Source organism: Conger conger, chromosome 4 (genome assembly GCF_963514075.1).
Source record: "Conger conger chromosome 4, fConCon1.1, whole genome shotgun sequence".
Taxonomy (NCBI): Eukaryota; Metazoa; Chordata; class Actinopteri; order Anguilliformes; family Congridae; genus Conger; species Conger conger.
In genome coordinates this window covers 8373185-8398821 of record NC_083763.1, presented here as the reverse complement: position 1 = coordinate 8398821, position 25637 = coordinate 8373185, and the positions used below count along the sequence as shown (strand labels likewise).

Here is a 25637-nt window from a genome sequence, read left to right as displayed (position 1 = left end):
CAACATGGTTTGACCAGCTCAACCTATGTTTTGAAACAACCGGTAGCTGGTATTTCAAGTTGGTCAGAGCTAGATTTTACACCAGGGTACATCCTGATAAAACTACCCTGTTACAGTAGATTTTTCCAAAGCAGAATTTATCCCATCTGGACAAAACGTGTGATAAATCTAGCTAAAAACGCTGCAGGAAAAATGACTCAATATTTAATAACATGCCCTCCTTCTCAGAAGAACAAGCTGTCACATTCAGCGCCCCAGAACCTAAAAAATATAACAAGCGCGCGACCGGGTTATCTGTCAGACACGTGACCGCAAGAGGACCCAGCTCGCTCTTGCCTGAAGATGCCAAGATGGCGGCGAGCAATTATTATGGATTCACGCATGGTGCCGGTCCGCAGTACAGGTATTGAAACTGATGCCAAATTGGTGTAGCATGCATACATCCACGCTCAGTAAGGGACGATGTGCTTATAGTGTTCCAAGACTTCAAATCGCATTTTCCGCATAGTTCTGAGAGGACATGGACGGAAAATAGCGTATTACTTGCATAACGTTACTTGACAGATATCAAATCCAGTTGGCTAGCTAGCCCAGCAACCAGGGGATCCAGTAGCTAGTTAGCTGGCTTATTGTAAAATATTTCGGTGGCTGAGGCATGTTTGCAAATGTAATAAACGTGGACATGTTGCCTTTTGAAAAACTTCACTTTGCTATGTAGCTAGCTGGCCAGCTAACGTTAGTCACCCAAACCAAGCCAATCAGTTATGTGGATAGCTAACCGGTTAGCTTAGCTTTTATCGCTTGGAAACAGTAAAATGGCGGTGGGGTGCATCCAGCTGTGGGTCAACATCATATTTTATTTTATATGCTTAAGCGGACGTTCATACCACTATTTCGGTATCTTGTTCATAAAGAATACGTGGACGCTGACCTACCGGTAGCAATACATTGTTCGGGATGACTACATGGACTTCTTAGCTAGCAAGGTAACGTTAGATGCACGGTGTGTGAATAACACATTGGGTAGCGGTTTGTCGGAGTTGCCAAATTATCTGAGTGAGGTAATCGCTGTGGCAGGCGTTTATAAAAAAAAAAGGCTAGCAGTACAGCCTGGGCAAATCGATTATTAGGTGGCTAACAAAGTTAAAACTCCAGAGGACGAGAGGTTCACCATCTTCTGTACCATGCAACCTTGCTGTAGTAATAAGTCCGAACGCAATAATTACGTCATGTGGCGTACTGGTCAGTGACAGGTCGAAAACTTGGGTGATGAAGGGCAACATAATAGCTAATGACATGCTCAACTTGATTAGCAATTGCCTCTGGGTAACCATCTCAGTGATGTATTTGAATATATCCTGCATTCTTTCTATGCGTTTAACCTATTCATGGTTTATTGATACAGTAATAGTTTTGCACGTCAATACAACGAGGCCATGACGTCACTGTCACTTATATTGGCTGCCCACAATAGATTGCTGCAAAAGTTGTTTTGACTGAAAGAATGCAAGCCTTTTTGTATATAGGTGTATGAACAAGGTGTTGAAATTTTCTGCTTTGAGAGAATGAATCTTTATCCACTTATGGACCTTGATGGTGATAAATTATCTTAAATCGCGAACCAACTAATCTTACTGAGCTGCTGAGATGCAGCTTGCTCATAGGCGTGAAGGTAGGCTCTTGCTCCTGTGGAATTTCATTTGGATACTCCAGAGTTTCATTTACAAAAACATGATGAACAAACAATAATACTAATGAGAATCACATGGTGGCGTTTCTACCCTGCTGCATGTACAGTGGGGTCCACCAGTCTGAGACCACCAGTGAAAAATTGAATCTTTTGAAAAATGTACATGAATTTCTTAGTATTGGTATGTCCTCCTTTTGCTTCAATGGCAGTGTCTGGTCGCCACAAATTTCCATGTTATGCCAGCATTATTTGACAATGTTCCAAAGAACATCTTGTGATGTTACTGAATGCTTGGCTTTTGTCTGTATAGGCCCTTTTCAAGCGTCCCCATAAATATTCATCGGGGTTCAGGTCAGGTGATTGTGGATTGTGCTGCTCTCCTTGCTCTTCTTTGGTCTTCGTGTAGTTCTTGCATAGCGTTGGAAGTAACTTTAATTTGTCTAAAATTTTTTAAAATCCTAAAACTTGGTATGTTTCAATAAAGTAAGTCTGTAATAGCAGGGCTGTTCCTTGTGGCACAAAATTCACTTTCTGTCACAGATATTCATAAAATATTGAAAGAAACTTCATATGGCAATGACGTAGCTAATTATATTTTGGCATCATAAGCCTCAGATTGAGGGTAGTAATTATGCTGCATAAACATGACTAGAGTACGGTTTTGTTCTTTGCGTTGATATCTTTTATAATGTGTATTGTGTAGATGCAGAAAAGTCTCTTGAGTGGTGGTTTTTGAGCTAGTTTATTTTATGGTAAGGTGGGTGTATCAGAAAATGCAAGAAACAAAATATGTACAAAATATGTATGTATATAGGCTAACCAGAATGTTTATTCATTAAGATATTGCATGCTAAATTGAAAAGCGTATGTTCTCATTTTCTTTTGTTACTGGGATTCTTTTGTTACATTTAATTCAGAGATCCCACTCTGAATTAATGTGCTTATGCAATAGTTTATAGCCCAAGATAACAAAATGTGAGATTCAAAATGTTTTACCTCAGAAATAACCAGAGGAAGTCTTCTTTTCAAAATAAATGTACAAATAAACAAGCAGCATAATGATTGCCTTCATAATTTTAAACCTTACCTCCTATAAGGGTTATAATGATACCAAGATGTTGTCAGTACATTATAGCCCTTTGGTTAAAAAAATTACAGGGTATTGAAAGACGCATCTGTTGGGCCAAAAATATCCAGAAGTGTATGCACTTTGATTGCAGGTTTCTCAAAAGGTATTTGTGACCCATTTCTCAAATATATTTGAAATAGGATGTTTCCTTATGGAAACTAAAATAAAAAATATGGGCTGTCAAGAGAGATTTGTGTCAAAATTAATCTTGGAAACCCCCAGCAGTGTTGGGTTATTCTGGTTTGACCATCCTGCTAGATTTTACGTGCATCTCTCCTGCCCTGTGATTTTCTATGTTTTCTCTGACACGTCTTAAAGTGTGTCATGGAATGTAATTTTATGGCTGTCTTGCACAGGAATTTCTGTCACCATTTTTTGTGTGCTTATAAAGCCACCCCTTTCTTTCACTTTGAGTGACAACCTGTTAATACGCGTCACTAAAATAGCCTGCTCTGATATCTGTTTTTTTTGTTTGCATCATATTTTTAGCATGAAAAACAAATGGCATGGTTTTATTTTAATCTGCGTGGTAGTCTTCAACAAATCAAAGCTCAAACAAAGGGTGGAATTTCTCGCGCCTGGTATGGCTTCGGTAAACGGCTTTGTGTCGAAGCTCCGTAAGGTTCTTAACCCGATTTCTCGTATTCTGGCCTTCCTCGGGCAAACAAACTGCTGGAATGTGGGAAATTTCACAGATTCTTATCATCCGGGAAGCCTGTTTAGTGTGCGTCACATGGCTTGTACCGGGCAGGGAGTGAATGAGGGCTTCAGAGACGGGCACAAACGGGGACATTTAGCGAGTCGCTGGCACAAAGAGTGGCTCGGGAGTGCAGCTGCGCGTCACACCAGAAAAGCCATTTCAGCACCGCTAATGACACCGACAGTTTAGTACAGGAGCTCTCAAAAGTTTACCGGGACCCCCACCCAGGCTCAGAGGCATCCAGGGGAGCCCCATCATAAGTTAAAAAGGGTTATCTTAAAAAAATTTTTAAAAAAAGAAGAAATTGGGAAATATTTCCAGAAATGTGTATATAATCATTGCATATAGTCTGGCCAGGGACACCCTATTGTACTTTTGAAGACCCCCCTGTTGAAACCCCAGGGTTTAGAAGAAATGACACACATTCTGTGCTGTTGGATATACACTTATTCCCGATGGTGCAGGGGAAAAAAAGCCCTAGAATGTGATAGATTTGGGAGGAGGGGGAGATGTCTGGTTGCTGTTGCTCTTTGATTAATTCCAGTTGACATTTACAGGAAATGTGAGTCGAAGCGGAAAGCTGTAGAGTGTGTGCGCTTGCAGAACGTGTTGTGGAACCACAGGATGCCTGGGGGATCATATTTGGGGATAGTGGGTTCTCTCTTTCCTTGATAAGGGAACTTTGTAGCCTCTTGGCATATTTTTCCCCCCCCATTATATTATGGTCAGGTGGATATGTGTATGGACTTGATAAACTTTGTTTGGATTGTTTCTATTTTTGTTAGTCTGAGAATGTTCACAAGAAATAATGTTTTTTTTCGCCACAAAAGGGTCCTTTAAAAACAGTCAATTAAAATACCAGCACACAAACATTTTGTCAGCTCAATTCTTATATTTGTATACACTACATCCTGTGCTAGTTGTGTTGTGTTTGGCAGCCAGCTAGTTGCTGTACTGTCATGTAATTGTTGCACTGTTTGCATGGTAAAAGTGGAGCCTTAACCTCTACCCGTTTCTGATATGGCTAATTTTAATCTACATCTCCAGCTAACAAATGGGAAGGTGAATGCACTCAAATATTATTTGTGTTTGGTGTGTCTATATTGGCATTATACATCTTGATTTGGTTGGAGTGGTTTGCGATGTTTTGGCGACAGGTTTCACAAGTTCTCCTACATCCTTATCACGTAGGTAAATGTCCGTGTTCTCGTGAGTCTGTCAACGTGAGCTACACGTGTGTTTTGATCCTGCTATCTTTGAGGAACCCCTCTGCGCGTCTCTGAAAAGCCCTGAGAACTGAATGTTGTGTTCCTGAACACAGGCTGTCAACTTAATTAATCCATTTTTAGCAGAGTAAAGCTACCCGCTTTATTACTTGGCAAAGCCTTATTTTCCAGCTTCAGGTCTTCTGAAAGCCTGCTGTAGGTTGCGATCTCAGCTTTTATTTCATACGTTTCGGCTGATTTAAACAGCCTGCAGAAAATGGGTCAAAAGACCGTTTTGATTTATGCTGAGCTCGGAGATCTGAGTAAAAGACGGCCTTCCTTCAATTCAAAAACCGGTTAAAACGGCGCAAAAAAATCTTTCGAATTTCAACGTACGTCACGGCTTTAAGTAGATTAACTTGGACGTCCCTTTGGTCTGGTGGCGAGCCTTTGGCCCGTTTCCTAAACCTTTTAGCTTAATTGTCTCTCTTTGTCGTGTCTTAAAAAAACACATTTTCTTCTAGCACCCAGCCAGCTACTGCCTACTCCCACCCGACCACAGCCAGCTACAGCGTGCAGCCGGCCCCTGGAGTGGCCCATGCGGTGACCGCCTCCTACGCTCCCGCCACCGCCCAGGCCGCCCGGCCCGTGGCCTCAGCCCCCTACCCCGGGTACCAGGCCCACCCGGGGCCCGACTACGGCTACGCGGCCCGGCAGCAGGACCCCGCCCCCCAGCCCACCACCACCCCACAGACCTACCAGGTATACAGCGACACGGTCAGTCACTTTCGCATTATTAGTGCTCATTAAGTGTTCTGTCTGACTCCCTTTCCCCCCACCCCCCCCTCTCCCCTCACTTGTTTTACCACTGTTAGCTGTACTATACCGTGCCCTGTATTCATTTCTGTGAACAGTCTCTGACCAGTTTGGGACCTTCTATAGTACCATAGTAGTGGTACTATTTGGTTTGTCAGATAGGTTAAAAAAACGTGTTATTTATTCGGCAGAAAGAATGAGCTATTTATACTGTTTTTTTGTGGGGTTTTTTTTAGAGCTGTCGATCTCTTGTGTTAATTTGACCCCCCCCCCCCCCCCCGTCCATTGTTACTCTGCCCCCTCATGCACAGTTCTGCTGTCCAGTGTAAATGTTGGTGCCATTGATTAATTGTCTCTGTGTTTGTTCCAAACACAGCAAGATAACTACAGTTATGGGCGTGCAGCGTCCACCACCAACTATGAGAGTAAACAGTACTATCAGACCAGTGCAGCACCCGCCCAGAGAACGCCCACAGAGACCTACTACCAAACAGGTGAGCCGCCCCATCCTTATCTGCATCTACGCTGCGGATTGCACGTGCTGCTTTCAAAAAGTGCTGTCTCATACGGCAATACTAGCCTGTCTCATATGGCAATACTAGCCTGTCTAATACGGCAATACTAGGCTGTATAATACAGCAACACTACGATGTCTAATATGGCAATGTCATGCTGTCTAATACGATAACATTAGGCTGTGTAATATGGCAATATTTGGCCGTATAATACAGCAACATTAGGCTGTGTAATATGGCAATGTCATGCTGTCTAATACAGCAACATTAGGCTGTGTAATATGGCAATATTTGGCCGTATAATACAGCAACATTAGGCTGTGTAATATGCTAATATTAGGCTGCTGGGAATGTGCTGTACAGTTGTGAAGTTTCATGAGCCTCCACTTGAAGGTGTGTCCCTGTGTGAAACGTGCATCTGCCCCACACAGGGCAGACCTTTCCCCCCCTCTCTCTCTCTCTAACGCTGTGTCCCTGTGTTCAGGTGCGAAGACCGGCTACAGTCAGCCCAGCACGGTGTACAGTCAGCCCCCGCCTCCGCAGAGACAGGTCACGGCCTTAAAACCCATCGCCCCCGCCATCTCCGTGTCCACCAGCTACAACATCTACCCCCCGTCCACTAGCGTTCAGCAGCCGCCCACCCCCATCTCCTCCTACGCCCCCAGCTCCTCCTACAACTCCACCGCCGCCACCTCCTACTCCGGTGAGTGGGCCTGTCCCTCCCTTCAGTCCAGCTGAAATGGAAGTTAGAGCCGCACTAGGCCCCGTGATTTGATGTATAAGGGATTTTTTGGAGGGTGGGGAATGGATTTGATTGATGTTAAATGAGGAGGGGGAAGCAGAGCCGTAGCCTATGGCTCTGGGGAGAATAAATGCGCAGCTGCATGAGTGGATATCGATTGGAGGGGAACGGGAAATTGACTGACAATCTGATCGACATACCTTTTCCAGGAAGTGGATGGTGAAAAAAAAAAAGATCTGTTATGGAATATATACTTTAAGATGTGTTTGTATGATTATGAGGAATTGACAAAATTGAGGGAAAAAAGTTATTTTGATCTCTGCTCGTCTTTAATTCTCAGAGTTTGGGCCGTTTGCCTTGTGCCGCGTGGCCCTCCGATAGGATAGTATTGTTCCGGCAGCTTCTATTCTGGCCTGTTCCCTCCCAGCAGGCATCAGCTACTCCAGCTACGACACGAGCGCCTACACCTCCACGCCCTCGTACTACCAGCCGGCCCAGCTGCCCCCGCCCCAGCCCCAGCCCCCGCCCCCCCAGCCCCAGCCTGCCGTGCAGCCGCCCCCCAAGCAGCTCACCAGCTCGTCCTGGAGCACCGCCGGCAGCAACATGGTCACGGCGCCCGCCGTCAACACCTACAAGAAGCCGCTGTTCCACCAGAGCAAGATGCCCAAGCCCAAGGGGCCCCCCAAGCAGCCGCAGCTGCACTACTGCGACATCTGCAAGATCAGCTGCGCTGGTCCCCAGGTGCGTCTCCCCCGCTGCGTCCAGGTCGGGGGTACAGGGCGGTGTTTGGTGGTACAGGGCAGGCGGTCAGGGGTACAGGGCAGTGTTTGGTGGTACAGGGCAGGCGGTCGGGGGTACAGGGCGGTGTTTGGTGGTACAGGGCAGCGGTCAGGGGTACAGGGCGGTGTTTGGTGGTACAGGGCAGCGGTCGGTGGTACGGGATAACATATGCGGTACAGGTTAGCGGTCCGTGGTACAGGGTAAAATATGAGGGCAGCGGTCGGTGGTACAGGGTAAAATATGCGGTAGAGGGCAGCAGTCAGGGGTACAGGGCAGTGTTTGGTGGTACAGGGTAACATATGCAGTACAGGTTAGCGGTCCGTGGTACAGGGTAAAATATGAGGGCAGCGGTCGGTGGTACAGGGTAACGTGCCTTACAGGGCAGCAGTTGGTCACATATCACAGTCACTGGACTGCTACCAAGGCTAGCAATTTGATTCCTTACGTTGGTGTCACAAAAGTCATTGGACGAGTGGCGTCTCAGCTGTTTCCGATTAGTCAGGTGTACTCAATCGTTTCCCCGTGCTGTCCACTGTGCCGGCGTGCCGAGCCAAAAGAGCAGGAATCGTTCCGCCGCTGTAATCGGTCGGCGTAGCGTGATGATCAGTAGTGATGGGCTCGGCGTAAAGAGGGGGTAGTGATGTGGAAACCTGGCCTGCCTCTGGGTCCCGCAGACGTACCGGGAGCACCTGGAGGGCCAGAAGCACAAGAAGAAGGAGTCTGCGCTGAAGTCCGGGACGCAGATGAGCAACGGGCTGCGCGGCGTGCAGACGCAGCTGCGCTGTGAGCTCTGTGACGTGTCCTGCACCGGAGCCGACGCCTACGCCGCCCACATCAGAGGGGCCAAGCACCAGAAGGTGTGTGTGTGTGTGTGTGTGAGTGTGTGTGAGTGTGTGAGTGTGTGAGTGTGTGAGTGTGTGAGTGTGTGTGAGTGTGTGAGTGTGTGAGTGTGTGAGTGTGTGAGTGTGTGAGTGTGTGAGTGTGTGAGTGTGTGAGTGTGAGTGTGAGTGTGTGTGAGAGTGTGTTTGTGTGTGTGTGAGAGTGTGTGAGTGTGTGAGTGTGTGTGTGAGTGTGTGTGAGTGTGAGTGTGTGTGTGTGAGTGTGTGTGAGTGTGTGTGAGTGTGTGTGAGTGTGTGTGTGTGTGTGTGTGTGTGAGTGTGTGTGTGAGTGTGTGAGTGTGTGTGTGTGTGTGTGTGTGTGTGTGTGTGTGTGAGTGAGTGTGAGTGTGAGTGTGAGTGTGAGTGTGAGAGTGAGAGTGAGAGTGAGAGTGAGAGTGAGAGTGAGAGTGAGAGTGAGAGTGAGAGTGAGAGTGAGAGTGAGTGTTGCTAAGTGCGTCTGTTTGCGTGAGATGTGTGTGCGCGTGCGTGCATGGGGTTTGGAGGGCTGCTCTGCATGCTGGTTTAAACTTTCATTTTAGTTAGGATACACCTGAAGTCTGTGACTGTAGCTGGTGCTTATAGAAATGACCAAGATCCAGTATGATTGAGCCATTTAAATAATTGAGTGCAGAAGTTACCACAAAATCCTGAAATGGTTCAGCCCTTGCTGTGCACCCCTGCTTAATACTAATTTTTATCCCCGTTGACTGAACTTTATGTTGCTGCCCACTCCCCTCTCCCAGGTGGTGAAGCTCCACACCAAACTAGGAAAGCCCATTCCATCAACAGAGCCGGTTCTGGTGAACTCCGCCCCTGTTGCCACGACGACCACAGCTGGTAAACCCGCCCCCCCCACCGTCACGCCCGCCGCGGCCGCGCCGGTGAAACCGCCGGCAACCAACCCCAGCAAAGCTCCTCCCCCGGTCAAGAAGCCCGCCGCACCCAAAATCACGTTCGCCGGTATGTCTCGACGTATGTCAGCACGAGCAGAACAGAGCTCAAACCCTCACTAATGTGTAACGTCACATTCTGCCATTCATTTGCATCTTTTCAGTCCCGTAATTTGTGGCGTTAGTTACCACAATCTGGGCAACGTTAGTTCAGGAGGTAAGAGCGGTTGTCTGGCAGTAGGAGGGTTGCTGGTTCAGTCCCCTGCTCTGGGTGTGTCTAAGTGTCCCTTAGCAAGAAGCCTAACCCCCAATTCCTCTCGACAAGCTGATTGGTACCTTGCATGGCAGCCTGTTACCGTTGGCGAGCGAGCGAGTGAGTCAGTGGCATTTATATAGCGCCTTTATCCAAAGCACTGTACAATTGATGCTTCTCATTCACACACACTCACTCACCAACGGCGATTGGCTGCCATGCGGGGCACCAACCAGCTTGTCAGGAGCATTTAGTGGTTAAGTGCTTTGCTCCGGGACACTTCAACACAGTCCGCGCTGGGAATCAAACCGGCAACCCTCTGACTGCCAGACGACTGCTTTTAATGCCTGAGCCAATGTCGACGAATGAGAGCCGTTTTGGATGAAAGCGCTGTGTAAGTGCAGTCCGTTGACGTCCCGCCCTTCGGTGTGGCCCTTCCCCCTCTCTCTGACAGCGAACAAACCCGCTGCTCCTCCTGCAGCCAAGGTGGAGGAGGTGAAGCCGGCCGCGCCCAAGTCGGACCCCCAGAGCGACGAGGAGTACGCCGACGGTCCGGGGGGCCCGGGGGACGTGCAGCCCGTCGGACACGACTACGTGGAGGAGGTGGGGGCCCAGGACCCCGGCTCACACAGGGGAATGGCACCTTTATGTGTAAAAAAAAAAAAAAAAAAAAAACCTCAACATTTTTTACCTCATCTCTTCTGGTGCTATGTAAAATAGCTAATGTAAACTTGGGGTTCTAAAATCAGGCAAATTTGTTTGCATGGAGAAAATTGCCTTTGAGCAATGTGTTTATTTCTTATATAAATGTAAACGTGCTACTTCTGTGTAAAATATTAATGTATTATTATGCAAGACTAATAAATACCCAGTAAAGTGCTCTCTGAGTAATGCATTTATTATTATCCAAGTGTATCTGTGGTGCTTCTGGGTAAAGTATTAATTTATTATTATATGATTATATATATGCACCGCCTATGAGTCATGTGCTTACTTATTATTCCATGAATGTCTCTGAGTAATGCATGTATGTGTTATTATATGAATGTATATGTGCTGTCTCGGTCTCTGCAGGTTCGTAACGAGGACGGCAAGGTGATTCGCTTCCACTGTAAGCTGTGTGAGTGCAGCTTCAACGACCCCAACGCTAAAGACATGCATCTGAAGGGCCGCAGACACAGGCTCCAGTACAAGGTCAGGGCTCCGCAAAACGTTGCAGACGCGCTAATATCAAAATTCACCTTTTCCTTAAATTCAGTCCATTCTTCATCAGCATAAAAACATAATAATATTGTAATACTGTAATTGATTTTTTTCCATTCACTTTGTGGAAAGGGGTTTTAATTGAGATTGTCATCGTGTGTTCCATTGGGCGTTTATGTCGGTCAAATGTCTGTCAATTTCCTGTTCCCCAGCCAATCAATGTCCTTTCATGCTTTGGCTCGCATTCCTCCCCCCAGAGCAATAGGCCATGGCTCTGCTTCCCCCTCCTCATTTGACCTCAGTCAAATGGTCTCCCCGCTCCCCAAAAATCCTCCCAAAAGACTTGTTCCACTTGTGTATACGTCATTTCGTGGAAGCTAGTGCTGCTCTAACTTCTGTTTCAGCTCGCCTTTAATGCTGCCGTTGTTATTTTCACCATGTTTCTGAACTGAATGCTCAGCACAGTTTGACAGTTGGTGGCACATTGTAATTTTGTATTTGAAACTACCCTACATGGTAGACTGCATGCAGCCAGTCTGGAAGTCAGTAAGTCAGTAAGTCAGTGTGGGACTTTAGTGTGCCATTCTCAGCCCACGTCCACTTTGCAGCCAAAAAGGGGATTGTGTATTTTGTGTGCGATTGGAGGCTGTTTCTCAGTTTTGCCACTAGGTGTCAGGCTTAGTGCGGTTATGGTGTTTATCGTGTCGTCATTCCCTTCAGAAATATCTATGGTGCGTTCGCATTTTCTAGACACCAGGATAAAAAATAAAAAAAACAATCGTCTTTCAAATCCTTTAAAATAAATGATGACGTTTGTTTGTATATGAAAAAAGAATGCTTTTCATCCAGTTTGTTTAGTCAAAAACAAATCTGTGTAAATTTTAAAAAGCAAATTGCTACAGCTGCTGTATCTGGCTGTATGTTCAGTTACCGTTGTGTTCCTCTACAGTTCACTGTGATTGTGGGATAATGGGTTTGATGTGTTCTTCCTGAATGGTGCATGGTGAATTTGTGTGTGTGTGTGCGTGCGTGCGTTCTGGGAAGTGAAACATTGTCCCCCCCTGACCCCCCCACACACAGAAAAAGGTGAACCCCGAGCTCCCGGTGGAGATCAAGCCCAGTAACCGCGCGCGGAAGCTGCAGGAGGGCAAGCTGCGGAAACAGAAGCAGAAGGCCGTGCTGAAGAGGCAGCGCGACGACGAGCAGCGCTGGCACATGGAGATGAGGTCAGACCGTCAGAGCTGGCTCAGGTTGATGAGGTCAGACCATCAGAGCTGGCTCAGGTTGATGAGGTCAGACCATCAGAGCTGGCTCAGGTTGATGAGGTCAGACCATCAGAGCTGGCTCAGGTTGATGAGGTCAGACCATCAGAGCTGGCTCAGGTTGATGAGGTCAGACCGTCAGAGCTGGCACATGGAGATGAGGTCAGACCATCAGAGCTGGCTCAGGTTGATGAGGTCAGACCGTCAGAGCAGGCACATGGAGATGAGGTCAGACCATCAGAGCTGGCTCAGGTTGATGAGGTCAGACCGTCAGAGCTGGCACATGGAGATGAGGTCAGACCATCAGAGCTGGCTCAGGTTGATGAGGTCAGACCGCCAGAGCTGGCACATGGAGATGAGGTCAGACCATCAGAGCTGGCTCAGGTTGATGAGGTCAGACCGTCAGAGCTGGCTCAGCTTGATGAGGTCAGACCGTTAGAGCTGGCTCAGGTTGATGAGGTCAGACCATCAGAGCTGGCTCAGGTTGATGAGGTCAGACCATCAGAGCTGGCTCAGGTTGATGAGGTCAGACCGTCAGAGCTGGCACATGGAGATGAGGTCAGACCATCAGAGCTGGCTCAGGTTGATGAGGTCAGACCGTCAGAGCTGGCACATGGAGACGAGGTCAGACCATCAGAGCTGGCTCAGCTTGATGAGGTCAGACCGTTAGAGCTGGCTCAGGTTGATGAGGTCAGACCATCAGAGCTGGCTCAGGTTGATGAGGTCAGACCATCAGAGCTGGCTCAGGTTGATGAGGTCAGACCGTCAGAGCTGGCACATGGAGATGAGGTCAGACCATCAGAGCTGGCTCAGGTTGATGAGGTCAGACCATCAGAGCTAGCTCAGGTTGATGAGGTCAGATCGTCAGAGCTGGCTCTGGTTGATGAGGTCAGACCGTCAGAGCTGGCACATGGAGATGAGGTCAGACCATCAGAGCTGGCTCAGGTTGATGAGGTCAGACCGTCAGAGCTGGCACATGGAGATGAGGTCAGACCATCAGAGCTGGCTCAGGTTGATGAGATCAGACCGTCAGAGCTGGCACATGGAGATGAGGTCAGACCATCAGAGCTGGCTCAGGTTGATGAGGTCAGACCGTCAGAGCTGGCACATGGAGATGAGGTCAGACCATCAGAGCTGGCTCAGGTTGATGAGATCAGACCGTCAGAGCTGGCACATGGAGATGAGGTCAGACCATCAGAGCTGGCTCAGGTTGATGAGGTCAGACCGCCAGAGCTGGCACATGGAGACGAGGTCAGACCATCAGAGCTGGCTCAGGTTGATGAGGTCAGACCGTCAGAGCTGGCACATGGAGACGAGGTCAGACCATCAGAGCTGGCTCAGCTTGATGAGGTCAGACCGTTAGAGCTGGCTCAGGTTGATGAGGTCAGACCATCAGAGCTGGCTCAGGTTGATGAGGTCAGACCGTCAGAGCTGGCACTTGGAGATGAGGTGTTCTGTGTCACGGTGATTCTGTCAAATACAGCTCAAATATATATGCGACCAGTGTCTGTATATTTCCGTCCTGGACCGAATGAGCTGGTCATTGATGTTGGAGTTGAAACCTGAGCAGGTGCTCTTGCTGTTGCACAGGCGCTATGAGGAGGACCTGTACTGGAGGAGGGTGGAGGAGGAGCAGCTCTACTGGGGGGAGCAGAGGCGCAGGATGGTCCCCCCTCCCCTCATGAGCCGGCCCGGGATGCCTGTACCCCCCCTACTGGTGCGTATCCTCGCCCCTCGCCCCTCGCCCCTCGCTACTGCACACAATCACGGCCGGCAGCCATCTTGTTCCATTAGAGTTAACGAAGCCCGAGGAACAGCCTGCCTTTATAAAGAGATGACAAAACACGACGTGCCGTAGCAGGCCTGGTTTTACTCCGCTCTCCTCCCCAGCCCGCCCGCCGGCCCGACTCCCCCGACGACCGGCACATCATGGCCAAGCACTCCAACATCTACCCCGTGGAGGACGAGCTGCAGGCCGTGCAGCGCATCGTCTCTCACTCTGAGCGCGCGCTCAAGCTGGTCTCCGACAGCCTGCTGGAGAAAGAGGGCCCCAAGGCCGACGAGGCCGCCGGAGACACTGCGTAAGGGAGGGAGGGAGGGAGAGAGGGAGGGAGGAATGGGGGGTGGATGGGAGGGAGAGGGAGCAAGCAAGGGAGGGAGGGATGGAGAGAGGGATGGGGGGTGGATGGGAGCGAGGGAGGGAGGGAGGGAGGGAGAGAGAGAGCAAGTGAGGGAGGGATGGGGGGTGGGAGAGAGAGCAAGTGAGGGAGGGATGGGGGGTGGGAGAGAGAGCAAGTGAGGGAGGGATGGGGGGGAGGGAGAGCAAGCAAGTGAGGGAGGGATGGGGGAGGGAGAGAGAGCAAGTGAGGGAGGGATGGGGGAGGGAGAGAGAGCAAGTGAGGGAGGGATGGGGGAGGGAGAGAGCAAGTGAGGGAGGGATGGGGAGGGAGAGAGCAAGTGAGGGAGGGATGGGGGAGGGAGAGAGAGCAAGTGAGGGAGGGATGGGGGAGGGAGAGAGAGCGAGGGAGGGATGGGGGAGGGAGAGAGCAAGTGAGGGAGGGATGGGGGAGGGAGAGAGCAAGTGAGGGAGGGATGGGGAGGGAGAGAGAGCAAGTGAGGGAGGGATGGGGGAAGGGAGAGAGAGCAAGTGAGGGAGGGATGGGGGAGGGAGAGCAAGCAAGTGAGGGAGGGATGGGGGAGGGAGAGAGAGCAAGTGAGGGAGGGATGGGGGAGGGAGAGAGAGCAAGTGAGGGAGGGATGGGGGAGGGAGAGAGCAAGTGAGGGAGGGATGGGGGAGGGAGAGAGCAAGTGAGGGAGGGATGGGGGAGGGAGAGAGCAAGTGAGGGAGGGATGGGGGAGGGAGAGAGCAAGTGAGGGAGGGATGGGGGTGGGAGGGAGCTAGGCAGGGAGGCAGCAAGGGAGGGAATGATGGAGGTAATGAGCGAACGAGGGAGGGAGGCAGGGATATCACGAGTAAGGGAGGGAGCGAGGGAGGGAGGGAAGGAGCAAGGGAGAGAGAGAGGGAGGGAGGGAGCAAGGGAGAGAGAGAGAGGGAGGTTGGATGGATGGATAGATGGATAGATATATTCATTTATGCCACGGTCTTGGTGAATATTTGATACTGATTTCATGCTAGATGGCGATTATTTTCATATAATCCTTTGGCAGCTCTCAATTAGCTGTAATCATTTCTTTTTTTTGGAAAAAAATAGTGAAGCTGGCTACGTTGGCTAAAGTGTGTGATGTTTGTGTAATGTGTGGCCCATGTGTGGATTAGGTGGCAAGTTGAAAGTTGAGCCAGTTAATGGGAATTTAGCCAGGACACATCACTGCGCTGGGACATTGTGGTTTATTTGACCTCCTGGTAAATTTAGAAATGTTCTGTGTTCCAGTGACACAGCATTCCGTGAGCTAGCGCGACCGCTGAAAATATAACAGCCCTGCGCCGTAATACTGCCTATTTTAACGGCTGAAGCTGGAAGCTACGGCGTACACTTTCTATTAGAGAAACTACCCGTGGTTATGGTATTGAATACGTGTGAAAGCTGACTGACTGTCCCTGGGTGGTGCTCCCATGCCTGACCCTGCCCTGTTCCCTGTCCTGTGGCGTAGCGGTGCGGACCCCCAGACCCGGATGCTGAAGGGGGTGATGAGGGTGGGGATCCTGGCCAAGGGCCTGCTCCTGCACGGGGACACCACCGTGGAGCTCATTCTCCTGGCGGCCAGGAAGCCCACCGTACCCCTCCTGAAGACCATCGCCGAGCAGCTCCCCAAAGAGCTGGCGGTAAGATACGCCGACCCCCTTTATAACACACTCTTTTAAGTGACCGTGTGATTTCCCTGTGTTTTTTTCCAATGTCCCGTACGTGACTCTTTAGGCGGATTTATCTTCACAGATCTGTCGTGCGAAGTACCGTGTGGTCGTGAACAGTTTCCTTATCCGCACTTCGAGCTCGCGGGAAAATAGGCTTCCAGTACATATAGAAGAACACGTGCAATTCGAGCAGCAAATCAGTTCAGTACTGGTCTGAATTATCATAATACTTGTCTTTTTATTTGTGGAGTGGATGGTTTTGTCACTGGAGGCCACCCTGTGTTACTGATTTGGCGGAACTTGTGAGAATTTTTGAAAATCATGTTCACATCCTTTTCAAAAAGAGGTCTGAGGAAGCATCAGTTTATCATTTTTACTTCTGAAAGTCGAAACATTCATGAGAATTCAATGAGTTATTATTAGGGAAGATATCACTATTACGAGATTCTCATTTTACAAGAGCTTCTCATTTATTCGTTGGGATAACACCAAAATGAGGATGTTGCACCAAGTGTAAAAATAAAAAATAAGGAAAAAAAATAAACTTCCACTTTGCTATTCGTAACATGAGTGGTAACCCTGAGAGTAACAACAATATCATTGCACTTCAGTGTACATAAACGATATTAAACCTACAATTATAACTGAACAAAACATATGCCTTAATGATTTGCTGCACACTTTTTTTCACACGTCTTGTAAGCTAAAGGTAATGTTACACACACTAGGATTGTAAGTAAGGTAGTTAAAAGTGAAAACAACTTGTACTTTGTGGGGAAAAAAGTGTTTTTCTCTCAAGATGGCACTTGCTCTGCATAGTCAACCACAAGACCCCTTTTTTAGAGCAGTTGTGGTAGCACAGTTTCCGTGTTAGTGTTCTGCAGCTTAGCTGTTAAATGTTCATTAAATATGAACAGTCCTTTTTCATTTTCATTCAGAACTCTTTGTGAAGAATTAAAGCCAAAATGAAGCAAGATTTATCTGTATGTGTACTTCAGTCCCCTCTTAGCTTATAATTTTGAATATATAACCTTGAATATAGTTTAAATGTAGACTATTTTAAGGAACAAAGACTGATTATGGTTGAGCGTAATTAGACCATCTATTTTGTACAAAATATATGTGCAACCAACCTTTTTCTTTTCTGGATTTGTACTCAAGACTGCAAATATTTTCTGAAAAAAGAAACTGATTCTAAACTACATTTAAAAAAATAACAACAACAATAATAACCTCTGGACTATTGCTGGTATCTATACCACTGAAAGACTGGAATGAGAGTGGGGATTTTTAATTAAAAAAAATTCTCATGTGTCACTTGGATTCATTCCCATGATAAACAATGGCATCATTCATATCGGAGTTACAACATATTGGGCATTTCTTGATTTTCACAGGGAATTCAAAAGAAGAAATGAGTAGTTATCCAGGAAGCATGTCATCTGAGCTATTATTAATGTTTAGCAAAAGCATTAATATCTTTGTGAGCTAATGTGTTTTTCATTGTATTTTTGTTTTACTTGCAAGCCAAAGCTGGCAGTGCTATATTTTTGCTGGTGTCACTGCTTCTCTTCGGACCAGTCTGTCACAACCATAACCAATTTGGGCAAAACCTTTTACGAATGTGGGAGACTTCTTCTTTTTGGTAGTTAATTCAAGAGAATGGGGAAATCATTGCATTAACCTCATAAAGAATATGAGGTTAGAGTGTATATTATTATCTTTATTGTGAGGGTATCTACATCCGCATTGGGTGAACCGCTTAGGTATCCTAATGTGGGACCCTACTTACAAAACCTTCTTATACATGGTCCCGCCATTTCAGGGCACCATAATATTTGACTTGAATGGCCGATTGTATTTCAGGTGTTTCTGATCAGTCGGGGTGTGTTCAATTGCTTTTGTAGTGCAGGTATAAGAAAGGGAGTCTTGACTCTGATTGACAAAGTCTTGACTGACTTTGATTGCCTTTGGTGTCTGTTATTGTGCTTGTCAACGAGGGCCAGAGTTGTGCCAATGAGAAGCAAGCAATTATGAGGCTGATAAATAATAATGATTTTTTTTAAAACAACTTCCCAAGTCCCAAAACCTAGGCCAAACCTTAATGACTAAGATATCATTAAGAAGAAATGATGGTGAGTGGTGAGTGGCGTTCAGTTCATAACTGTTGACTTCTCTCTGTAATGAAGAAAAACCCTCAAACCCACAAACACCTCTACACGAGGCTGACTTGGATCGGTCTGTCCTCTGACTTCACAAACAACTACCAAAAATACACTGCTAGGTGCAAGCCACTGGTTAGCTGCAGAAATACTGTCGGGCGGGCCACGTTGCCGTTTGCAAAGCAGTGCCTAAAAGAGCATAAGAGGGTTATTTGAAGAAGGTCTTCCATGCCTCGTCTGTTCACGAGACCTTATTCCAGAACTCTGTATGCTGTTTTAGGTGTTTCTTAGCGAACTATTACTGGACATCACTGACACATCTCCTGATCAGTAGGACAACTGTTTTTTTTGTGTTTTTTTTATTTTTTATTTTTTTTATTCATTATGGTGAGAATTTGTCATCAACTGTTTTGCCAAAGCTGTGTTTTCATTTGCTCCTATCTCAGCTCAAGTCACTATCGTACCTTGTGTAAGCCATGGGACAACCCTTTTTCTAACAATGCAGGCAGGAATACCAAATAGATGCATGCTTGTATGATTTGACTGGTTTTAATCTTTTCATTCACATGGAGAGTTCTTATCTGCAGTAGGTATGTTAACTGATCTTTAGTAACGTGCCCATGTTAACTGATCTGTGCTACCCCTTTTGACTGATCTTTAGTACCCCTGCCTGGTTATGACACCCAATTCCTACAGAGTGAGAGTGGGGCTGCTGTTCCATTTCATTTCCCCCTGCCTCCCCTCCCATCTGTTTGTTTACCACAAACCCCAAATTTTTGAGAATCCCCCCCCCCCCCTTTTGACAGTGGCTCAATATGCTTCTTGGTTGTGCTATGTATAATTGCTTTAAGAAAATAACGAGTAAGAACGGAATTCATGGTCGTGCCAATGCAATTAATGATGTTACAACGAGACCATGATTCAAAACCGAAATATTGAATCCCCTTTGATGTGACTCCTCCATAGCAGTGCCCGTGTCCCATAGCCCTCCCAACCCACCCGCGTCCTCTCCTCTGTAGAGAGTAATGCCCAGTGTCCTTTTAACCGGCAGACGTTTTCTGAAGATCAGTATGAGGTGCAGGCACACCCTGAGGAAGCCAACATCGTCATTTTTTCCAGCAAGGAGCCCAAAATGCAGGTGACCGTCTCCCTCACCTCGCCCCTGATGAGGGAGGACCCTGCCGCGGAGAAGGACGCCAAGGCGGGAGAGAAACCGGCCGAGAAAGGTTAGAGAAGCCTGGCTCTCCGCCCTACGCACCCGCGTCGGGGATGCTCACGGGAGACTCCCTGACACAGTCGAGCCTTTCCAACTTCCTAGTGCTGCTAGTGCTTTTATATTTCCCCCTGCCCCCCGTACACACACGCACACGCACACGCACACACACACACACACACACACACACACACACTTAGCTTCCTGGGTGCCTGTCCTCTGATATATCCCCGTAAGTGGGATGCACCTGGTGGTTCCAGACCCAACTCCCCCTCATCTTTGGCCAAATGAGGGTTTAAAGAAAAAGTTTCTTCAGGCTGAAGAACGGGATTCAGCGTTCTGTCATGAACAAATCCTGGCAGAAATGTGCAATGCTGGTGACTGAAATTGGGCGGTTTTTCTCTGAAGTGGGCAGTGTGAAACGGGAGGGATTTTCGGCTCTTCTAGGGACGCCAGAGGTGGAGACTGATCTGCCAGATGTACTGGACAAGAAGAAGTGCCTGGAGTCCCTGGCTGCCCTTCGACACGCCAAGTGGTTCCAGGTGAGGGGTCATCAGTGTTTAAGAGAAAATGCTCCCTTTTGCCAAGTTTATGTAGTATCGAACGTGCAATTCTGAGCCACCAAGCTCTTCATCAGCTGTAAAGGGTAATCAATAAATTTAGCAAAGGGAGGATTTTGCAGTGTGCAGATTTCTCTTATTTTCCTTGTACAATTTTTGTTCAGCACCTGCTTTTTAACTTTGGCATGGGTGTGATCTTTCTACCATGTCTTAATTCTTAACTTGATTCTTTGTGATCGAGTTGGGTGACTGAAAATGCTGAGAGAACTTCATACATCTTGTGACAAGTACTATTTTGGGTTTCTGTTTACAGTCTGTAATCATGTTGGTGTAATGTGTTTGGGTGAATCCTCCAGATGATACAGAAAACTAACAATCACAGAAACTATACTTTCTGCATGACTAGCTGTAATACAAGTCGTATTGCCTAACAATATAAAATGGACTACAGCTGCTAATTCTTGTCGAGTCTCATAATTGAGATTGAAATCTAGTAGCCACGAGTCTGCGGTCAGCACTGAATGTTCAGTTCTGGTGTTGGGTTTAGTCAGAGGAGCAGTTCTTGGAATTGAATTACCAGAAATAATTTATCTCTCCAGCAATGGTTTTAATTATTGGGAAGGGAAAGTACAATAAAAATGCAGAGGAAGTGGAGAACACCTCCACTTTCCTTTTAACCTTTTTTTTATTTGACTGAAAATTATTTTCAGAGAAGGTTTGAAATTTTACAAACCAGGCTTACAGCTGAAATTACATTCTGATTCTCTCTGTGGCCTGTAAAGGTAACAACATTAATAAATAAAAAAGTACACTTCTTGAGTGCTGTCTCTTGTGGTTTTAGGCTCGCGCAAATGGCCTCCAGTCCTGTGTGATCATCATCAGAGTGCTACGGGACCTGTGCCAGCGAGTGCCAACCTGGGGGAAGATGCCCGGATGGGTGAGAGATACTGTCTCTTAAAATCGAAACAGGAAGTTGAGACTAAAATAATCTGCTCATGGTTTCATGGCACCTTCAGAGCTGGGCTTGGAGCAGATGCATAAAAGGGAACTAAAAACACTGTTCTGCAGTGCCTCAGAGTTTTCTGTTTTCATATTAGAATTTCCCTCAAAAAAGCTCCTCACAAAAAAGCTCCTTCTATAATCTCAAGTCTTTCAGTGGTGTAGACACCTGTAATACTCCAGGGGCATAATAAAATATTGTTTTTGAGCTGTTGAATGAGATGTGCTTTTCTAGCGTCGGCATGAACCTACTGGATCTCCACAATATATCTCCAGGAACTTGGTTGGGCAGCCCTGCACTAGCTGTTGAATGAGATGTGCTTTTCTAGCGTCGGCATGAACCTACTGGATCTCCACAATATATCTCCAGGAACTTGGTTGGGCAGCCCTGCACTAGCTGTTGAATGAGGTGTGCTTTGTTAGTGTTGGAGTGAAAACCTACAGGACTATAGATCTCCAGCAACAGGGTTGGGCAGCCCTGCTCTAGCTGTTGAATGAGGTGTGCTTTGTTAGTGTTGGAGTGAAAACCTACAGGACGGTAGATCTCCAGGAACAGGGTCGGGCAGCCCTCCACTGCCACCGTTGTTTATGCTGCGGCAGAGGCCTCGAACCTCTGTGTGCTGGTTTTTATTCCTGCCTCAGGTCTTGATTATGCAATTAGTTAAATGTATTTCTTATATTTAATCGTTTCTTACGTTCTGTGGCTTAACACGCAGTCAAAACGCATAGGGCCGAATGAGTCGTCGGAATCGGCGTACGCGCGGTTTGAGAGCGCCGGGCTCAGGGTTGTTCAGTGAACGGTGAGTGGCGCTGACATGTCGCTGTGCCCCCCCGCCCCCCGCCCCCCGCCCCCCGCCCCAGGCCATGGAGCTCCTGGTGGAGAAGGCCATCAGCAGCGCGTCCGGCCCCCTCAGCCCCGGGGAGGCCATGCGGCGCGTCCTGGAGTGCATCGCCACGGGGATCCTGCTGCCAGGTGAGCGGCCCTTGCCAATTCCCTCAAAAGTACGGGCAGACGCAAGTGGCTTTCCTGCTGCCGGTTTTAATTTGAAGGCTTCTCTCCAGATCCACCGCGAAAACTGGACGCAGCATTGACGAGAAAATGTCGAGACGGTGTTAGCTTAACATAAAACAATTGCATGCACAGCATGTGAAATAACGTTTACCAAGTTAAAATACTGACAAACAAAACAACATACCTCGTTGGCTGCATGCTACAAGAGGGGAATGGTCTTCAGGGCTTCCTTATAACCATTCACATAAATTAAACCTGTTGTGACCAGCATAAAACTTAATTGGCACAAAGTGATTTCCTTGCTACTACTTGCTTGCCGGAGTTACTTGAAATTCGTACTCACGCGAGAGCAGCTTAATGAGGCTTGTACATAACCTTGAGCTGAGACTTCAAAATAATAGTATTATTACTTGTACTAAACAAAATTATTCATAAATAACAAATGCAACTTAAATGAACTGTTAACCCTGGTATTGGTCTTTGAAAAGTAGACAAATTATTATAAATTATTTAAACAATAGAATGACCACAGTTACAGCCCTGTCCCTTCTGCCTGGGAGGAGACGGGTGAACCGTAACACCCTCTCCTGTCAGGCACGTAGCTCCAAACAGGCCTCTCACCAAGGGTGTGTACGCTTAGTCTGAATACTGGAGAGGGTTGCAGTGCATAGACCTTGAGAACTGCAACCTTGAGAACTGCGAGGTGTGAAATTGTCATTTCTGGTGAATTCTCACCATCACGATGGTCCGAATCATGACATGAAATCCCCATCATATCTTTTATGTTATGAAATATTTTTTCCGACATCATGCCGTGTCATTGTGGGAGTTATTGGGCAATATTGAGCATTGTAATCCTCCCCTCCCAACCCCCCTGTAATAAATGAAGCCTTTGCCTCTGGTTGTTAGGCTTAATGGCGTTTCTCTGTTTGTTCCTCACTTTGTGCCCTATTTAATTATTGGTTTGGGCAATTGCTTCTCCTTTTTCTTGGTTTCACACCACTGCTGGATGTGGAGGCCTGTGGGGAACTACGAATTACTGCAGACAAAAAAATCGCAGCAGTTTTCACTCGCGTTTCCCATTGTGGCGTTGGTCCCATAACCCTTCACAGTTTCACTGCATTTCTGCGGTTGTTGACGGCGTTTGAGTTGTGTGTGGTAGTTACTATAGCTCTACCTGCTCCTCCACACAGACGCCCCGGGGCTGCTCGACCCCTGCGAAAAAGACCAAATGGATGCTCTTGAAAGCATGACCAATCAGGCCAGGGAGGATATAACCGCCAGTGCACAGGTAATTAATTAATCCGTCGTGTTATTCCGACTCCTTCTGTATTCTCTCAGAACTTTGTCAAACAATGTGCAAAACGATTTAATTGATCAGCCTCACCTTTCCTCGTGGTGTCAGACTTGTCATTTAAATTTTTATTCTTGTTTTTTTTCTTTTCTTTTTTTTTTTCCCTCTTCTCTCGTTAGCATGCGCTACGGTTGCTGGCGTTCCGGCAGATCCACAAGGTCCTGGGGATGGAGTCGCTGCCGGCGGCCAAGGCCGGCGCCCGAAACCGCAAGCGGAGGAGAGACGGCAGCGAGACGGGAGAGGGGGAGGGCGAGGGGAAGAAGGACAAGAAGGAGGACGCCGAGGACGTCTGAAGAAGTGCCGATGCCCGCTTCCCGTTTTTTTCAGAAGTCCTCGACCTTCCGTTTCTCTTGTATTAGATACACTATACATCCGTAACGATCATAAATTCAGTTTTGCATCTCACAGTGAGGATTCGCGGTGGGCTATGACGCGCGCAGCTCTTTCCCGTAAACCGTCTACTGTAGATGTCACTAAAGAGTCGCGCTTTCAAATTCGTTTAAATGTCACTGAAACCGAAAGAAAATTTTGCATCATTCCATTGTAAGGATCTTTGCCCCCCTCCCCCAACGCACACACACCTCCCCATAGCTACCGAATACATGCAGTCCCTGTACCAACCACTGTTACTTTACTTTATTTTTTTAAATAGTGCACTTTCTTTAACTTTACCTATGTCTTTTCTTATAGAAAAGAAAAGCTGAAACACCACCTTGCAAAGGCCAGTTTAAGTGTTTTTAATTCGTTTAAGAGAAGCGCGGTTTTTATTTTTTAAGTTGCATGTATAGAGTTGTGTGCAGGACGAGAGGCTGTGGGCATGCTAGGCGCTCTGGGGAATATTGTGCACATGCTCCAGAGTGACGACTTGATATGTGCTACGTAGGTATGAAGACAAAAGGACAATTTTTAGTAATACATTATCTTGTACGACGCTGTTTACAGTGCCCAGACTACAGGTGTAAGAATTTGGAAAAACGTTACGCCTTGAAACCATAAATAAGCATAGCAATTACTAACCAGATGGTGTTCACTGGAACCTTTTTTTTTTTTTTTAAAGAAAAAACCAAACAAAGTAAGCTATGAAACGCCATCTTTGCGCCAGTTGCTAATTTGGTGCGTCTAGTGGGTGGTCGTTTCCTTTCAAGATGGTGTCTCTTGTAAAACTTGACACAAGGGTGTGAACATGAATAGCTGAGAGCAGCGCTGGTTCGTGGGCGATGACCCTTCTGAAAAATGCACACTTATGCCTCCGCTGCTTGAGTAAGAACTGCCCAAAGGGACACTTGGTCGAGGCGAGATTGTGCGTCGAGTCAAATTTGGAAGCTTTAAAATGTAACCCGAGTAACCGCTCTAGTATAAAGACGGGTTTCTCGCGCCAAGACGAGCTTTTCAGATCTATTTTGGAAGGCTGTTGTGTGGCCAGAACAGGGCGAGGAGATGGAGCACTTTGAGACAGGCTATGAGAAGGATATGCAGCTATATTTGGTCAACCACAAACGCCAAAGGTGTTTGGCCTGTCATTGTTGAGCCTTGGGCTGGGAAAGAAAAAAGTGTACTTGTACACGGGGATTTTTTTTTTTTTTTTGTAATTTAAAATGTTTTTTTTTTTTTTTTTTTTAAATACACCTTTGGGTATCCCCTACAGACGGGTGTTTGGCTCATGTGGTCACACTTCATTTCGTCTACAACATTAATTTGTGTTGTATAATTCAGGCACTTTGGAGATTTCATATATTTGGTATGAATATAGGAAAAAAAACTAATAAATGTGATGAAAATCTGGAGAAGAGTTGGTATACCCTTGAAAAATGCACAGGTCTGAGTGTGTGTCTGTTTATGTACTGAGCTTGTGCAATTCATGGTGATTTCAATTAAAAGGTTCACATTTAACATCTGAGATATTGCTGCCCCCCCATATTTGACTTTAAGTTCCGAGGAGGATGTTACAATCAATTTTGTTTTGTATGTGTAAGGACAGTGTGTACGTTGCTTTAATATTATTTGAATGTCGTTGTAGTGCTGCCTAAAATCAAGAGAAAATATTAAAGAAACTAAGAATATTGTTGGTTTTGTCAATGTTTTGGTGCTGGCATGGAGGAACATATTGACGTCATATAAAGGGAAGTGGGTAATTAAAAGGATTTCTGTAATTTTTTTAAAGAGATTAAAGTTTTACAATTGTAGTGGGGTGGGAAATTAATATAATCCCTTAACCTCTTAAATCTCAATGGGGTTTTTTTGCATTCATTCCTTTTTTCAGGGTGCAATTTTCAATCACTGTGAAAGCGTTAAAACTAATGGTTCTGTCATTGCTTTAGCGACATGTGGGTGGCAAAACAAGCATGGGGGGGCGCTTGCCTTCAGAGAAACGTTCATAGAATGTCCATTGTTTACTTAGAATTTCTCTGGAGGAATTGTTGTTGTTGTTGTTTGTTTTGCTTGTACTACATAGAAATTCTA

General features: G+C 46.8%; 1 protein-coding gene across 4 annotated transcripts; it reads left to right on the top strand.

Moving 5' to 3' along the window:
* Window positions 1-343: 343 nt before the first annotated feature.
* zfr2 (zinc finger RNA binding protein 2) lies at window positions 344-25237 on the top strand. 4 transcript variants are annotated; one of them, XM_061237759.1, is made up of 19 exons: window positions 344-403; window positions 5249-5486; window positions 5917-6034; window positions 6540-6758; window positions 7225-7538; window positions 8252-8434; window positions 9199-9415; window positions 10053-10201; window positions 10673-10792; window positions 11882-12027; window positions 13654-13780; window positions 13954-14144; window positions 15676-15847; window positions 19091-19265; window positions 19700-19794; window positions 20654-20749; window positions 21673-21784; window positions 23017-23114; window positions 23297-25237. In XM_061237759.1, the coding sequence occupies exons 1-19, from the start codon at window positions 351-353 to the stop codon at window positions 23468-23470; spliced, it is 2997 nt and encodes a 998-aa protein (XP_061093743.1). In that variant the 5' UTR covers window positions 344-350; the 3' UTR covers window positions 23471-25237. The 4 variants fall into 4 exon arrangements, with proteins under 4 accessions (XP_061093743.1, XP_061093741.1, XP_061093740.1 ...); XM_061237757.1 differs by having other exon boundaries at window positions 5249-5501; window positions 7228-7538; XM_061237756.1 differs by having other exon boundaries at window positions 5249-5501.
* The last annotated feature ends 400 nt before the right edge of the window (window positions 25238-25637 follow it).